The sequence below is a fragment of the Corvus moneduloides genome, chromosome 19, assembly GCF_009650955.1.
Source record: "Corvus moneduloides isolate bCorMon1 chromosome 19, bCorMon1.pri, whole genome shotgun sequence".
NCBI lineage: Eukaryota > Metazoa > Chordata > Aves > Passeriformes > Corvidae > Corvus > Corvus moneduloides.
Genome location: NC_045494.1, coordinates 6275799 through 6294477, shown reverse-complemented (window position 1 = coordinate 6294477; position 18679 = coordinate 6275799). Strand labels below are relative to the sequence as shown.

The 18679-nt window shown below is 44.9% G+C and overlaps 1 protein-coding gene across 7 annotated transcripts in view; it reads right to left on the bottom strand.

Annotated features, from left to right (window-relative positions):
• SPAG9 (sperm associated antigen 9) overlaps positions 1-14067 on the bottom strand; it is a 61842-nt gene extending 47775 nt beyond the window's left edge. For 4 of the 7 annotated variants that reach the window (XM_032128635.1, XM_032128633.1, XM_032128637.1 and 1 more), the window contains exons 1-2: positions 13677-14066; positions 7412-7532 (exon numbers count right to left, since the gene is read on the bottom strand). In XM_032128635.1, coding sequence (XP_031984526.1) covers positions 7412-7532; positions 13677-13982 — 427 coding nt within the window. In that variant the 5' untranslated portion in view covers positions 13983-14066. Of the gene's footprint in view, positions 1-7411; positions 7533-13676 lie in introns of all 7 variants that reach the window. The other 3 variants (XM_032128636.1, XM_032128638.1, XM_032128632.1) reach the window with 2 other exon arrangements.
• Between the last annotated feature and the right edge of the window lie 4612 nt (positions 14068-18679).

Here is an 18679-nt window from a genome sequence, read left to right as displayed (position 1 = left end):
TCTAGTGCTTTTAGGCAGATGAGGAAGTATCCCCCTGGAACATCACCACCAACTCAAACCCAAGGCCTCCTTGCAAACTTCTCCAGCACTGTCAATGTTGTAACACCTTTAATGACCTGAGGTACCACTCTCGATCAAAGTTCTCTCAAAGAAAACCAATTAAGCCTAAAAATGGGAGATTTAATATAATAGTAAACTAGAGAAACTGGAGTTTCTGTCTCCTGACAGCATTATGAGGAATTAGGCAGCTAAGCTGCCCACCCTGCCTGTTTGAAAGTCAGAGCTTACCTCCCAAGTCTGATGGCTTTTACCAAGTTTGGAACACCCTTCATCTGTATGTTGTCCTCTGCCTCAAACTCCTGATAAGCCTGAGGGGGAGAAAGAGAAACAGACCTGCTAGAATGGCAAATCCAACCAGTGTGATGCCTTCAAGAGGAATTAAAAGTTCCTCCTACACAAGCCAGGACAAAGATCCAGCTCATTAAGGAGCCTTTCCTGGCACCAGGACTGTCTGAAGACTCTCCTTGGACAGCTTTCATCCAGCTCCATTCTTTAATGCAGGTCCCACACCAAAGTTAAGATGCAGATCCAGAAGGACCTTATGACCTCCTAAGTAGTTGCCAAAGAGCACACACATCACTCATGGACTGAAAAGAGGACAAGTATTTAACCTGGAAGTGGTAAGACCTGCAAATCAAACCAGCACAGAAAACTGATTTGTAAAACAAGTGAAAAATTCAACCCCTTGGCAAGACCAACATCTTCAAGTCGCTCTTACACTGTGAACTACAGGTCTAGATCTCAGTTTAATAAGTAGGGCACTCGAAATTATGAAGATAATTTAGCTGTCAAGAATGCTCTGTTGATAGGAAATATCAACATATGCAGCAGCAATGGTCTTATCCCTGACACTTCTGGACTGTTCAAGTTTGCACTATGTCTCAGGCACACAAAATCCCTGCAATTTGTTACCAAAAACCCAACAAAAAACTCAAAAAAAAAAAAAAACCTCTTTAAACATTCTGCTACAACATTTAATATGAAGACAACCACATGCCAGGACATTCTTCACATAGGTTGAAACTCAATCAAGAATATATACAAGAAACTTCTATACAAAATCAAGTCAAAAACCCAACTCCTTGCCCAGTCTCTGCACAAAGAAGCGTTTCACTAAGAAAACTTTTGATTGACTGCTTTGCAAACAGTGGGATGCTCCATTTATGTTTGGCTATTGAAGCAAGTCCCTGTCTGAGAAAATCCACATGAAGTCAGTGTGGACACAGAAGCTTTAGCAGACTGGATTTGTTTTTAAAGCCAGTGAAAACTCAGGAATGCAAGATTCTAAGAGACATTTAAAGTCATTTTCTTTCTTACTGCAATATTTTTAGCAACAGAATCAGTGTAACGACCAAACTCCAGCACATAAACCACAATACTCCCTTAATTTAAAAACACACATGAGCACTTAATTATACACCAGTGGATTTCAAGCTACTCTCACCACTTTTGCTCAGGTATATTAATAGCCAAGTTTAAAGCAGACCAATCACTGCTCTAATTTCCTGCTCCATTTTATTTTAGCCTTGAGTCCCGTAGCTCAGCTTGGTGCAGGGCTCTGGAGCCAGCTGTACCCCCTGCTCCATCTAGTGGGCTGCTGGCTCCCAAAACCACACAGACAGCAGGTGTTTGGGAACAGCATCAGGCAGCCAGGAAAGGCACTGGGAAATGCACAGTCAGGAGGAAAACCTCCCTTTCCAGCACACCCTGATACTCACAATTCTCCTTACAGAAGGATTTTCCAGGTGTAGTGACTGATACCTGGGGCACAGTGTAGCAAAGGGCAGGGGGAATCTGCCTGCTAAACAAACCTGTGATGATGGTGGACATCATCAGAGACGAGGAACGTCCACACTGAGAACACACTGGCAAACAGTTCAGTTCCACATCTGCTAATCAAGAAACACAAGAACTTAAGCCATTCTGTTCCTCCTTTGCTGGAAATCAGATTAGTTCTCCTGTTGTCAGTCTGTGAAAATGAAGTAGGAACAATCCAAACCCCCAAACTGAACAAACCTGAACTTTTCAACTTCTTTCCAGGATCTATTGAAAAGATTCCTTGTATTCCTTGAGACAAACACCAGTTGAGCCATCCCTAGAAACAGCATTTACTGACAGAGGTGTTTAGTTATTCACATCACCATCTGTGCAGATACACAAATCAAATCTCAAAACAATTTTCTGGGAAGTTTCTGTTTCTATTAAACTTCACAGCTGAAATTTCACATCAGAGTCTCCCTGTTAAACTACAGATCCACATGAACTGCATGATATCCCATGTACAGGGATATCTCAGATATTGGATGCCTTCAGATTATCCATGAGAGGCTGACTGCCTGGGTGTACATTACAGCAATGCTGGTGTCCTGAGAGCTCAGAGGAAAATCAAATATCAGATAACATCTGCAGAACATTCACAACAAAACCTGGTCTTGCATTTCCTCTTGAAGCCAATGGAAGCAATAATTTTGTTTAGCTTCTGAGGATAACAAATGTTTTTAGGTCAGCTGCCAAAGCATTTGTCTCATATCCCAAATAAAACCTTCAGCAAGCAATAGCTGCTCAGTGTCACCTGACAGGGGAAACACCATCATCCCAACAGCTGTGTCACAACATTTACAGCTCCAAAACCCAAGAGTTGTTTCTTGGGATTATACTTGTTTGGGGTTTGGTTGTTTGTTTTGTTGGGTTTCTTTTAAAAATGTCATTTTCCCCAAATATAATCTATCTTGAGCACAAAACTCAGGTTTGATAAACTGAGGTATGTGGATATATCTGTTGCCTTGTCAAATGCAGTTTGTTATCTTGGTTGTACTTTAGCACTAGGCAGATCCAGAAAAGGAGCCAAATCTTTCAACTCCCACAGCCTACCACCTCCATCAGAAAGCACTTCAGTCATGCAGACACTGTGTTTTTCAGATTCTCTAATAAATAAGTTACTCCAAGAATGATTCCTCCAGAAAGCCTATGCCAAAGCTGTTCCATTCCTGTAGTAAGTCAAAATACACTACAGTCATCTTCTACTCCCAAAAATTTAATTAACTTATAGCTTGAAATACATAAAGAAAACTGACATTCCCAGAAAAAGAGGCAAGTAAGCAAACTAAAATAAACCTCTGTAGGCCCCCCCACCCCAAACTCAGTGGAACATCACGTGAGCTCTGAGAAGATCTTATCCCTTCCTGTAACTGGAGACTGAGCACTATCCCACCAGTATCATGTGCCTTCACAGAGCACTGCTGGACAAACGAGCTGCGTATTGCTGTTACAAGTTTTTAACAGCCCTCTACTTTCCAGGTCCAAGGTTGACATTTCAAACATTTTAATGCTGCAAACAAATTACAAGTAGAACTAAGGGGTGTCACGACAGCAAAGACTTTAAATAATGTGGAAGTCAGGTATTTTCAAGCTCTTGTAAGAAATGTTTAAGGCTATATCAAAGACTAGCATTGGCCTCAGATACACACCACTGCAGAACAGAAGCATGTTATTTATTGAACACCTGGCATTGTCATGTTCACAGGTGCCCTCTGCTGCTGAGAAGAAGAAAAAAATTACATGAATTCTAGATAAGTCATAAACCCAAAAACAGACGTTTGCCGACACTCAGTAAAAGCTTTACTATAGACCCACAGCAAGAACTTCTAAAAACTCTGCCTGTATCAACGTCATTCCTAAACAAATCCCCAGGACCTTTGTGTTATTTAACTTGCTTGACCTTCCACATGGCACAGACCCCAAGAGCACAGGCACTGCCTTTCCCCCCTTCTCTGTCCATATACAGCTGAGAGCCAGAGCACACGAGGGACAGGGGCAACCCAAAAAAGTTACAGCCAAGAGCAGCAATGCAAAACAAGATGAAAAGCTGGATCACAAGCCAAGGAGCTTCACCAGTGCTGCACATTCCTGTGCTCAAATAGAAGGCACATATCCTTACACCTCTGCTCTCCTTTAAGCAGTTGTAAAGTTTAAGAAATAACCCCCGGATGCCACATATTGCACCATTTTTTGGCAGCAAACTTGACTTAGGCAACCACCCATCAACTACCCAACTTAGCCCGTCAACTACCAGGACTGCATGCTACACATCAGGCAGGAGTGGTGACTCCAGTGCATCTGCTCCCACCACTTGGGATTTCATCATCAGCTAGGCTCACAGTCCTCCCAGCAGCGTCATGCTGTCATCTCCCCCTCTTTCCACTTCCTCCTAAAAAAGAACAGAGCACTTCAAGGTAGTTCACTCATCTGGCAGCAACTGTCTCCACTTCTGATGCAGAGAAAAGAAGTCAGTGAACCACAGGAACTTAGCAACTGGTTGACAGAAAATAACCTCCTGATTTCACTTCTGTAATTTCAAACGGCAGCTTTATTCCAACCTAACTGGTTGAATACATGGCTATGGATGCAATTCCACAGGGTCAATTTAAGTGCTAAGAAATACTCTTTTTTTCTTTTGATTTAGTGTGACAATCACTTAGACTGCACAAACAAGCCCTTACAATTCAGGGCATAACAACCATAACTTCTTGAGCAATTTTTACTGGCACACAGGTTTAAGCACATATAATCAAGCTGAACTCAACCATGTAACTTAAGAGATGCCCCAGCTGACAAGTCTTCACTAAATGCTCAGCACTGACAGTGTTCAAGAGAATGATTCAAAACTTTTTAACGGACAAAACTTGTTCTCACAGGCTTTGCTTATTTGAGGAAAACCACAGAGCACAGGCAGCCACAAGAAGCAAGAAGTCTTGCAGCTGAAGTACGACACGGAACCACGTTTTACCTGTTTTCCATTCTAATCTATTAATCGTGTCATGAACTGATGCTGTGATCTCAGACTCTGCACTCCAAAGCCAGGTTTTATTTGCTTACTTGCTCTGTGCCAGGCATTTGCAACTCCCATTACCAGTGATAACACTGCCACTGTTTTCAATGTCGACGCGGTAACACAGTTGGCAATACCAGAGCCTAATTTAGATGCACAGGCAGTACTATAGGAAGTAGAAGAGAAAAAGAAATATAGCTAAAAGACTTGGAGCTGAATTAAAGGGACACATCGGTGATTGGGATCATACAACATGCCAGGTGCCTGGTAATGCAGTAAGGTTAAGCTGCTTCAAGAATATAGACACTTGTATGGTTTTCATACCTTAGAAATACAGAGCACTAAAAAAAACCAGTTCACTTGCATAATATTCATTAGATGTTCAGCAAATGTGGTTATGTCCCCTTTGATCTTGCTCTGCATCAGCAGCATGTCAAATCTTCCCAGCAGCCTTTCATGTTGTCCCAGACAGCTTATCAACCCCAAGCATAAGCAAACTCTGTGTTCAACCCAGCCCAATTGTTTCTCCAAAGATACAATTTTGCCAACACAGAAAATTTTTCTCCAATAAAAAGACTTTTTTCTCCAACAAATAGATTTTGGAAATGTCTAAAAGCCATTGTTCTATCACCAGAGCTTTACGTAGTTATGATAACTGTTTTTACCAACATTACTTCTTACAAAAAAAATAGTTCTAGCACCCCTCAGTGCTTCTACTGGAACAACTGAGTTTCTTGGGCAAATACTTTCATTATTATCATATATACACATACACACAATATATAATTAAAACTTTAAAATCATACATATATTTGAAGGCTTCAAAGCAAAAAGAGAATTTCACACCAACAGACTCAGAGAGGAATATAAAATGTTGCTATGAACACACGGTAAATGTAACTTCTATTAGAGAAACTCCAGGTATGCTGCCACATATATTGCCAGAAATCCAACTGAATTTTTCCTTTTTGTGCAACCACTTTGTCCTTTGGATTGCATTAACAGAATAAAGCCATGGCCTATAGGATACAATGCAATCTTGATCCATAATCTTGTTGTCAGAGACCAGGGTCTCCCATGAACGAGTTGTTTGGGCTGTGGGTTTAGAGCACAGGCCTTCTGGAAACAGTGTCTTTGTTACCAAAACAGACCACTTAACTCCTGCTACAATGTTTTCTTTTCCCTTCTTGTGCCGCCCTTAAACACACACCCACCCCCATTCCCAAGAATCACAGCGTTTCTGGTACAAGTCTCTACTATCTGCTTCACAATTATCCATTTTAGCCTGACTTCATCTACAAAGAGACAATCCTAGGAAATAATCACCCTGGTCTTTGCTAGGAAAGATTGCTTGAAGTGTTCCTTCATCCCTGCCTGTACAGAATCTGGGAATATTTGAACAGTGGATATGAAGCAGGTGATGTCTCTAAGACTTGCCAACACCATTCTAAACTGTCCAAATTTAAGTAAAATTCTGCCGTAGATGCCACCTACATTCATCTTAACACTCTCAGACACTCCTACCCTGCTATAGACTCAGTCATGCCACTGAAAATTAAACTTTACACCAACAGTGTTAGAGCTGCAGCTGGAAAAGAGCTGTAACATGCTGTGTTAGGGGCAGGAAATGTGGCTGAGCAGAAATAAAGGAAGAAAGAATAGTGGAAAGGGGCTATCTTGACGACTGGCACTGCTTTTAGAAACTGATCTTATCTCAGCCTTGTCACAGTCTCACTTTACATTCCTGCAGGGCCCAGCAATAAAAGCTATATATTAACTGATAAACACACCAGTCTCACATCAACAGAAGGTGGCTTAGAAGCTCCAAGTAGAAAAGCAGAAAAACTGATGATGGAGTTTCATTCAATGACTCTGTGGCTGGATAAGAAGCAGCCCAGCAGAATGTCTACACTACAATATATGTAACTTCAAGTGTTTCAAGACAACTGATCACTCTCGTCTTTTTCCAAAGCTTCCATAAGTTGTTTTTTTTTTAAATTACATAGAACATCTCTAAAAAGGGAAGTGTTCCTCCTAAACTCTTTTTCTATAAAAACTAAATGCCTCATAGAAATAAATAATTCAGCAAAAATTATATAAAAGTTAATGAAAATCACCATCAATGCTCTTCTCATCCCAGCTGTGCTTCTAAACCCAAAGATTACCTTTATTTTAGCACAGACAACTGTTCAGTAGAAAGAAAATAGTTTATTTTATCATCACTAACAAGGAAGTAATCTAAGCATCTCCTGAAGAAGTTGCTAAATGTGAAAACAGCACAGTCTAAAAGGCAAACAATACAAGCAGGATACCAGAAGAATCAGATCACAAGTCACAAGCTCGTATCTGATTTGTTTGCCTTAATTCTAAAGAAAACAGACTTGCACAAGAGTTAAACCCAGTTATCTGTCCAAGTACAGGAATCAGAGGGCACAGATATTTAGTGTATGTATTACCACTTTACAGAACAAAACTTAAAATGCACTAATATCACTTACAGGGAGTGCACCATATCTTACTTACTTTGATCAGCATAGTTTTTTGCTTTTAGTTCAAGTTGCCGAGTTTGTGACTCTAATGCTTCCACTCTGGTCTGTAAGTCCTTTTTCTCTTGTTCTTGAGAATCTTCAAATTCAATGAATTTCTAAACAACAACAAAATAGTCAAGTTAGACTAAACAACTAATTACAGGTTTTATAGTAGGTAGGAAGCAACACAGCAGCCCTTCACAGCCAAGAAGGTGCAAGGTGGTTTCCAAAACAACTGAATAGATCCACAAATAGATTTAAACACAAAGAACTATTTCAGTCCTGGTCCATCAGTCAAGCACCCAGCCTAGGTTATACTGTGTAATAACTATCAACTGAGTGCCAGCTACTCCAGAGAACCTGCTGGGATTAACATAAATATGAATTATTTCATTATTGTCCAACTTAATGTACAACAACTGCCATCAGTGCACATGAACACAGGGAGTCTTGGTATCCGTAGTTTGAACGATCATCAGTGAAGTTATTTTCACCCATAAGTCACAAAGGTACAGACACTGCAACAGGGACACACCAGCAGTAGTGCCAACCAAAATTATATGATATCTTTTTCATTCCCACCCAATTCTGCCATAAATTCTCATAGTCTTCATCAAATCCTTAATAACCATCTACTATCTGTCAACTGCACAGAAAGCTCTGTGCCGATCACTGTCACTTTCTGTTACCTTGGTTTACAAACTTTGTGACTCCCCATATTATGGAGTCCACTGATGAATGTATCAGTGTTTACATCCCCTAACATAAAATTACCAACACACCATTATAGCAGCTTTAATAGCACATTTTTTTTGCTATTTATCTTACCAAAAAAATTAAGAAATTCAGCATGTATTACTGGCACAAAGAATGCTCCTAATAGCCAGAGATGTTTTAGGTCATGCAGTATTCTGTGCTCTGCATTGCAAGAAGACAAGGCCACCAACACAAGTTATGCAGAAGGCTCACAGGACAGGGAGAAAAAGCAGACCAGAAACCTCTGCAGGAAAAAACCCCAAACATCCAAGACAGTTAAAGAGGCAAAGGCACCTGAGGACCACACGGAAGAAAAGAGACAGTGAAGGCAGCAACTTGAAAACAGTCATCTGACTGGAGTATTTTTTTTCCTATGTATTGTCAGGAGAATTTAGTGGGAAAAATATTTCAAATGATCACATATCAACTGTTAATAAACTACTACTACATTTTAGCCAGTGCGTTTTAGAGCTTTTACAAAAGCAGAAATTCATAACCTTATGAAAAGGGCTTCAGTTTAGCAGGGTCATCAGAAGAAGTTCTGACTAAAAAGTACTTCAGACGTAGAAATGCAGCAAAATCTATGAAGTGTAACAAGAGTTCCTTTCAGAAAAGCTCTGCACAGCTATCACAGGACTGGGCACGGCGTTCATATGACTGTGCTTGAAGTTAAACCATGACAAAATTGAGAAACAGCCCTGGTAGCTCTGCTTTGGGTGCTGCCATCAAAAATCCCTCTTCAAACACAGATGTGCAGAAATCTTTCCACCCCCTCCACACAAAGTTTGGGAATACTAGTTACTCAATGTAATGCTGAAAACCTCAATGTTTAAGCTTGTTTCATGGCTTCTTTGTAGTAACTGATTCAAGACTTTTGCCCTCTTTACATTCAAGTCATGTCTGGCCTATTCTTGGCAAACTCCCTTTTCAAAAAGGGCTTCAAAGTTTGATGCAAATTTGGCACTGGGGCTAAAGACCAACACAGTTTGTTACATTAAACATGGGAAAACATGAAAGAATAAATATAAAACTGTAACATCTTTGTTTAGTTGTTTCTCTGATGATTTTCCAAAAATGTCTCATAGCTTGCAAAAGGCCAGGGACAATTACACCCATGAATAACTAACAGCCATTCAGAGCCACTAATGTCATCATTACTCATGAAACTAAAGATAGATATAATTTTGTATTTCCTCTCAAGTTCTTCAACTGCAAGTGGTAAAACTGGTTTTGCCTTGAACAGTTTTGTTACCTTCCACTAGTTTACCTTCATTTTGTTGAAGTTCAAATCTACATTACTATGCTTTAAAGCATTTCTGTAATTACAGCTGAGTATTCTTCCCTCCCCTGCTGTAAACTATACCTGATCAAATCTTGGGATTGAGAACTTTGGACTTCTAATATTTTTATTTGGTTTCATTTTTCCTTCTGGTGATAGTATAATCATAGACACAGACCCAGCAGATTGATCACCACATCTTGACTAAGCCTGCACAAGTATGACAGAAGAACTAGTCAGATAAACCACCACAGCAGCCAAGGACAGGCTGAGCACCCTTATTAAAAGATTTTTTTTTCATCTACATTGACAATACACTCAAATACTGCATATCTCCTGTACTGCTTAATGTAAATAAAGCAGGATATGTAGGAACATGTTAGGCACTCAATAGCCATCCTCTCATTTCAACTCCAGCTACTGGTTATACAAAACACTCAGACAAAAATCTAGTTTTCCTCATTTTAAGTGATGTCCTGTTTGGGCAACAAAGATGTATCTTACAACTCTAAAGAGAAGTGAGATTTTTGCTACTTTTTTTTTTTTTTTTTAAGAGCAAGCTGAAGGACACCAACCTATCTTTTAAAACAACCAGACCAAATTATATAAGATTACAGAAAATACAGCTGGAATGATCCTTAAAAGGTCATCTTGTTTCCAGGTTCTGATGCTCAGTGTTGGATGCGTGGATCCTAATTTTGAGTAGGCTATGATGAGGTGTAACACAGGATGTGATGCATAGCTCCTCCTGCATGTGTCTGCTACTGAAACGCAACCTGTGATACCTTCATCAGCCATGTTTGGCAACTCCCATTTAATCCTTCCCTTTTTCTCCCAGCAGGATCAAGTGTGTCATTTCAGACCTTTGTCCAACCTGTTCTTAAAGACCTCATATAAAAAGAGTGAAAAACTCCCTGACAAACTAAACTCGAAAATCTTTATGTAATCAATTTTAAACCTACTTGAAAGTTTGCAGAGATCTTTGCAATAAATATGAACTCAGACTACACAACATCCCAGCACGCTTGGAACCCTGTGTCCTGCACACAACCATTGAAGCACTCAGTAGCACATTATTAGCCAAATGAAATATTTCTTCCTATATTTATGTCGTCTTCTGTCTCTTTATATCTGGACTTGTTTTCCTGTCACAGGAGCCAGGTGCAATGCTGAGCATATCTGATGTCAGGATCCCACCCACTTGGCAATCTTTATTACTCCATGACATGTCCTTCAGCAATGTGTATTGCAACAATGCCAGATTCCCAGCCAATGGCAAGTTCTTCCTGAAGCAGGGAGAAAAAAAAATCACCTAAAAAGCCAGCTCAGATGGACTTGGGCACAGCAGAACACATGACAATGAAAACAACCTGATAGCTGCAAAATGGAATGAAAGTCCTCTGTAAAATGCATCTCAGCTTTGTTCTCTCAAATGAAAAATTAAACTCTTACTGCAGAGTGTTTACTCAACATACAATCCTAAGGAAGAAAGTTACCTCTGGGAAGAAAAAACAGACATCAAGTTCATGCTATGACTTAAACCAATTTTACTGGTGGTAAATCCTTTTTCATGGTTGCAAAAGATTTCAAAAACAGCTTAATCCCACCAACAGCAGAAAAGCTAAAAGATATCCTAATTTGGCATGGCTAAAAGGAGTAGATTTTATCGTGTTTTCAAGTGCACACAAAACACCTGCCAGCCACAAGTGCAGGTCTGGAACAGAACATTGCTGCAGAAGTAACTCTTATCAGGGTATAAAATAGGAGAAGCACAAATGCTGGTTCCTCTCCCACTTCTTTGGGGCATGACTTGTTGCCTCACAGTCACCAAGTGGGAAGGTAAGAACTGGAAGCAGAACAGCAGAGCAGCTGGTTCCTCCGTTCCTTCAGCAAAGGAATCAAAAAACCTAAAACATTAGAACTCAGACACGTGACTTTGCAGAACTGCAAAGATCAAGACTGTTACCCAGAGGGGTGAGAAGTAGGCCCAGAACTTCTGTCAAGGTGATTTTTAAAAAACATTATTTCAGAAATCCACAGGCAACAACTTTCAAGATGTTTCTTTAGTAACACTTTTTAAGCACAGGAAATAAAGAAGGCAAATTACAAAAATGGGGTAAGGAGACCCCTACTCCAAGAGTAAACTATTTAACATTCATTAAGATACTGCTGCAAATAAGATTTCCTATAACAGAAAGCAAAAGAAGCTGTGTTAATTGCCCAGAGAAGCTGTGGCTGCCCCATCCCTGCTCAAGGGCAGGTTGGACAGGGCTTGGAGCAACCTCGTCTAGTGGAAGGTGTCCCTGCCCATGGCAGGGATTGGAGTGACATGAACTTTAAGGTCCCTTCCAACCCAAATCATTGTGTGATTTCTATGAACAGATGATAAATATTGAACTTAGCAGCTCAAAATTCTCCTTTTTGCCACCAGATGACACAACCAAACTCCACAATGAAAGAAATGTGCTAAGCCAGCAACTTTTTGCCCAAGGAAAATAGTGTTACATTTCTGTTCCCTCCTTTTATTTCAACCATACTGCACCCATCAGGTCATCTCAGCATCAAAAAACATAATTCAACAACCATGCCTGACTAACACACATGCCTCTCCTGAGGCTGTACCTGACACTTCCACACCTGTACAGCACAATGACCTCAGCACATCACAAAAATGACCTTTATGCTTATCATGAAAATAAGGTCTTTGGTCTAACTGTACTTTGGAAAGCATCAGTCAGCTGTCTTGCAGCATGAGCACTGGTTCTTTGACTGCATAAAGCCTGTCCTCTCACGTTAATTTATCATGACACACAGAAATGGAGATGGCAGAGAAGGACACTACCAATACAGGCACATACAGCTCCTGAAGAGCCACAACACCACAATTAACCCCATGTTCTGTTTCATCGTATTGGTATGGTTTCTGTCCTGCTGCCCAAGGCCTGCTTTTTTCAATCTGGCAAATGCTGCTTGTGCTTCAAGCCTGATAGATTTTCTCATTAATTAGTTCAGAAAGTATTAGTCAGTCTCTTCCTATTACTCTCAATAAAAACATATTTTCTAGAAGAGCCTTTTACATCAGCTTGTGTCAGAAATAGTGTGGCAACTCCAGTCCCCTGACTGGAGTCCATAAGGCGTCATAAAACCACCACATGTTTGACAAGGAGGATGAACAATCTATCAGTCCAAGAGTTGGGGGGACACCATTCATATCACAGCACTTCATAAGAAACTGAGTCCTGGAATAACCTGCAGACAACATTTTGCACTCACTTATAACAGAAACAAACAAATATTTGTACAGGGTTAATGGTTTCTAAATTAAGCTTTCACTGTCAATATTGTGTTTACCCTCAGTGTGGTTGTTCTTCTGATTTTTGGAAAATTTAGAAGGCAAGCACAACCAGAGAGATAAGCGCAGGACAAGGAGTCTGGAAATAGACTTGTAAGATGGTTTGTTCTATTACAGATAATGCTGCCAATCCAATTTCCTTCAGGAGTTTGACAAGACAATGAGCTGGAGGAAGTTATCCTACACAGCTGCTTCCTATTGTATTGCTTTATAATGTCACAGAAGATAATGCACCGCAAGCTTATTTATGTTGAAGTTATTCTTGGTACAAAAACTGAAATAAAACCACCTAACATCCCAAGTCACAGTCGATGTCACTGGAGAGTCCACACCACCTGTTGCTGCCTGCAGCTTTACGTGCCAACTCTGAAGAGCTTCAGCCTAGACACTGTGTATTTGACGGTTTTTGCAATGCGTTGTCACTATTTTTGCAAAAATGGACAGCCCGCCTCCTTCCGCGGGGAGCATCCCGCGGGGCCGCGACAGCGCAGCCGGCGCACGGTTCCATGTTTGCTCCGCTCCCCTCCCGCGGCCCTACCGGCAGCGCAGCGCTCCGCAGCGGCTACCGGGGATCCCTCCGGGACGAGCGGCTCAGCGCACCGCGGGCACACGGAGCCGCACGGACGGGTCCCGCTGCGGCCGAGCCGCACGGACCGGGAGGGACTCCCCGTCCTCCTCATCCTCCTCCCGAGCCGCATCGCGACCCCAACTCGTCACCGGCGGCTCCGGCCCCGCGCCCGGACGGGGCAGCCCCGGTTCTCGCTCCCCGGCAGGGGCTCCCGGCGCCGCCCGCACTGCCCCGGGCGGGCCCAGCGCGGAAGGTGCGGCCGCCCCCGCGGAGCCGCCCCGGCCCCGGCCCGGCGCCGCGCTCACCTCCTCGGCCTGTTTGCGCAGCGCCTTCTCCCGCTCGTACTGCGTGAGCAGCTGCTCGTTGTCGTCCCGCAGCAGCTCCAGCTCCACGCTGGTCTCCTGGCTGTGCGCGCACACCGAGTCCAGGTTCTCCAGCACGGCCACCACCAGCGGCATCAGCTCGGCCACCACCTCCTCGTCGTAGCGCCCGATGAGCCGCTCGAACTCGCGGTAGATGGAGCCCGCCAGCCCCGACACCCGCTCCGACATCATGGCGGGGCCGGGCCCGCCGGGGTCCTCCTGGTACACCACGCCGTCCGCCAGCTCCATGGCGGCGGCGGGGGGGTGTGCGGGGGGTGTGCGGGGCCTGGCGGGGCCCGGCGGGTCCTGCTCGGAGCGGCTCCTGCGGCGGCGGCGGCGGCGGAGCCTCGACGGGGCCGGGCGGGGAGCGGCGCGCGCCTCTGACCTCACCCGCCGCGCCGGGCGGGGCCTGCCGGGACGGGGCGCTGGGCGGGGCCACGGCCGTGAGGTCAGCGCGGGGGCGGGGTCTGCGCGGTGATGTCATCGGGAGGCGGGGTGTGACGTCACGGGGTGGCTGCGGGCGCAGGCGGCGCCGGGGGGACGGGGAGGGCTGGGCTGGGCTGTGGGAGGCGTGCCAGGGGTCACAGAATCACCGAATCGTCACGGGTGGAAGAGACCTTTAAAAGGGCAGCAAGGCTGGGGAAGGGTCTGGAGCACAATTCCTGTGAGGAGCGGCTGAGGGAGCTGGGGGGGCTCAGCCTGGAGAACAGAAGGTTCAGGGGAGACCTTATCCCTCTCTCCAACTCCCTGACAGGAGGGTGCAGCCAGGTGAGGATCAGTCTCTGCTCCCAGGGAACAAGGGACAGGACACGAGTACACAGCCCTCGTGCGGCAGGGGAGGTTCAGGTTGGACATTAGGAAGAAATTCTTCACAGAATGAGTGATTGAACATTGGAATCATCTGCCCAGGGAGGTGTCATTGTCCCTGGAGGTGTTTAAGAAAAGACTGGATGTGGCAGTCAGTGCCATGCTCTGGTTGACGAGGTGGTGTTGGGTCATAGGTTGGACTGGATTATCTCAAAGGTCTTTTCCAACCTAGTTCATCCTGTGGTTCTGTCAGCCAGTCTGACCATGCACCTGGCACTGCCACTGCAGCCCCTAAACCGCTAAACCACATCACCCAGTGTATGATTCCACCAACCCTCTGGGCAACCCCTTCCAACCCCTGACCACACCAACAGTAAAAATAAATTTTTCTAATATTGAATCTGAATCTCCCCTATCTCAGCCTAAGGCCATTTTCTTTCTGCAGGCAAGGCAGAAGAGTCACATCCCCACCTCACAACACGCTCCTGTCAGTAGTTCTAGAGAGCTGTGAGGTCACCCCTGAGCCTCCTCTTTTTGAGACTAAACAAACCCAGCCTCGTAAGACATGTTTTCTAGTCCCTTTACAAGCCTTGTTCCCCTTCTCTGGACACGCTCCGGCCCCTCAATGTCCTTTTTTAAAGTGAGGGGCCCAAAACTGAACGCAGCAGTGTCAGGAATGGCAGGATGATCACTTCCCTGGTGCTGTTGCCCACACTATTCCTGATACAGGCCAAGATATTCCAGGTCACCAGAGTGAGCACTGAAGCCCTGGCACTGTGGGTGGAGGCTCTGGGGGCTCCTGACAGCAGGAGTAAGTTTAGTCCCTTTAGTCCCTTAGTGTGGGAGCAGGACAGGGAGCTCCAGTTGGGTTGTGGGGTGGGGGTGCCCCTTGGGCAGCTCCCTCTGTGCATGGCAGATGTGAGGCAATGCAGTCTGACAGCTCCCAGGGTATCTGTTTATCACACCCACGGAGGCACAAATAGACCCAGTGATTCACTGAGGGATGACTGGAGGAGTTAGGATTTTAGCTCCTGGATTCTGGGACTCCGCAGCTCCCAAACTGTGCCTGGGACTCTGTGTTGACTTGTGTCTGGCAGCAAAAAGGCCTTTCCTTTCTAATAAGGTGTCCAGATAATTCCAGAAATCCTGTTTTCTTAAGCACTACTACAGCTTAGAAGGCATCTTGCACTTGCCGAGAGAGACTGATTTTCCTAGGATTTGGAACAGGGAGTTCCATTCTGGATCATGTGTTCTGTCATGGGAATAATGGGAGCTGTTACAGACATTTAGGGTAAACTTGAAAATACCTACTGAGACTGAAAATTTTCTGAGTTGCTTCATATCCCTCATTTTTATAATGGAGTTATTTAGGTTGGAAAAACCCTTGAAGACCATCAAGTCCATCCATTAACCCAGCACTGCTAAGGCCGCCACTAAACCGTGTCCCGAGGTGCCACATGTGCAGATTTTTCAGATGCCTCCAGGGATGGTAACTTCATCATTGCCCTGGGCAGCCTCTGCCAGGGCTTGACAGTGCTTTCAGTGAAGCAATTTTTCCTAATATCCTCTCTAAACCTCCTCTGGTGCAATTTCTGTCATTCAACTCGAACTTGGGGAAATCAGTATTTTTCATTATGTAATATCACATGTACAGCTGAGTAACTCGGTGGCCCAGCAGCAGTCCAGGAACAAAGAAATGAGTGCTTAAGAAAAAGCAGAAAGCTTCAGAAGGGGTGGAATTTTAACTGTGGTGATTGCATTCAGCTCCACTGGAGAGCAGCAGAGCCTTGCACTTAATTTTCTCTCATTTGGACTGGTTCTAAGGCAGGAACTGTGCTTTAAATGCATGTGCTGCCTTGTCTCTTCATGTACTGAGCCAGTGAGTCTGCGTGGGAATGACAAAGAAGAAAATACTCCAGCCCTGTATATTTGATTTATTGTGAGTCCTGTTTACACATCATTATCCTCCCAAACTAATATTTAACATGGTGTGGCCAGGGCACAGGCTGTTGAAGTACAAATTTATTTATAAACATTGCAAAAGAAAAGCTGTTTGCCTTTTAATTATGACCCAAAAATGACATAATTCCAGCTAAAAACTAATTTTTAAAAGACACGGCGTGTACCCTTATACATCTCTTCAAATGAAATTTTCATTTAAATTATTGGAAATGATTGCTATGAAGGGATTATTCTTTCCCTGTTTCTCTTTAGCAGTTGTACACTATCCTGGTTTGAAAGACGGGTGCCAAAGAAGGCGGAAACCTGCCTTGGAATGGAAAATGGAACCCCCTTCCCTCTAAATTAATAGAACTGAAATTAGCGGGCTTTCAGGCAAAGACCTGGGAAAAGGAATAGCAGTTCTTTACATGTATATCTATGTGTATGTGTGTATAACAAGGCAAACAAACAGCAGCAACGCCAGCACCAACCACCAGAAGCAGAAAGCCGGCAGCAGCCTCTCCCGGCCGCAGCACCTTCCCCGCGCTGCAGCTCCGCTCGCGGCCGCCAGGGGCGCTGCTGGCTCCCGGCCGGGCAGGGCGGGTGCGGCGATTCCCCGCGCCTGCAGGGGGCGCTGTGCCGCCAGCTCGGCCGCCTCTCCACACGGCGATGGCGGCTGGACGGCAGGAGAGAGAGAAAAGGAGCTTCCTTTGCAAACCCCGGGGGCAGCCGGTCCCCGTGCCCCTCCGGATGGCGGAATGAGCTGTAGCAGGAAACCTCGGAGAAGTGGTTGAAATGGCGGAGGTGGGCACACCCAGGATAGCAAACAAATACAGCAGAAACTCCGCAGCCCTAGCAGAAAGCCACGGGGTGTCCGGGCATCGGGTTAAAAGGTAGCAGGAATCCCTGAGGCAGCGGCAGAGCAAGCGGGGCTGGGCAGGGAATCGCTCCCCTGGGAAGCTCACCAGCGATGTCTGGTCTTGGGGTCAGGCTGTGCAGAGGGGGCGGCCCTGGCAGGGGACAGCGTGCTCCCAGCGCAGCAGGCACTGGATCTGGGCTCCCGGGCAAGCAAAGGAGCAGAGGAGCGAGCCAGCAAGGCCCAGTCACAGGGCCGAAGGGAAAGGAATAAAGAAGAAATGGGCAAAATCCACACAGCAACAGTACCTCTATTCAAAGGCGCCGCGCGGCGTGGCCGCTGTGACGGAATCGCCCCACTGGAGGGAGGGAACCATTCCTCGCCCCGAGCTCTTGCAGCACATCCCAGGCTGGCTCTCACCCTTTGCGATACACTCGGAGCTGGGGAAGGGGGCGGCAGCGACCACCCCGGACACATAACAAAAATAAAACCAAAAATGGATATGGGATAAAAAACCATCCCCAAGACATACACTGAGAAAAACTGCAACTCCTCCATGTTTTGCCTGCTGTCTGCCACAGATTAGAGCCTTTCCTTGAAGCAGGAGTGCTGAGGGAATCTGTGTGTCTGGACTTCTCTCTCCCTTTAGGTCGTACATAGCTCCCCATTCACCTCAGTGTTTTGTGTTGTGGAAGGCACTGAGAGCCTTTGGGGTAGGGGGTTATTCGTGGATGTTTTTTTCTTTTCTGACCCTGAACAGACCTTGCAGGAAGGCTGGGAACAGCTCCAGTGGGAAGGTACCTCCGTGCTGCTCCTGGGACAAGGCTGGCAGGACATATCTCCTTGCCATGGATTTTTAACCTGGACCTCACCACGTTCATGCATAACTCTCTATGATGTGAGGACAGCTCTGAAGATCTCAGATTGTTGTGAGGATAAAAGTGCCAATCCCCTTGAATCTTCCAGAGATCCTGTTCTCTGTGCAGGGTTTGCAGTCACTGCCACCCTAATTGGCAAAAGGCACAAACACATCAGCTCAAAGATGTGAGATGGCGGAAATGGGTCAAGGTGTCTGCTGGCAGCCTGTGGCAAAGGTGGCTCTGAGGATATGCTATTTTTATCCTGTTTCTGTCAGCAAAATGGGGAGATGTGGCTTTCCTTCCCAGACAGAGCAGGAGCATCCCTGAACAGGCTGGCTGCTGCCACTAGACTTGCAGTCAAACTGACAAGTACAGGTAAAAGGGCCATTATTTGTGCTTGTGTTTTATTTCCGGCCATCTGGAGGTTCTTTCACCTGGATAAATGAAGTATTTTAAAAGATGCCAAACTAAAAAATTACCTG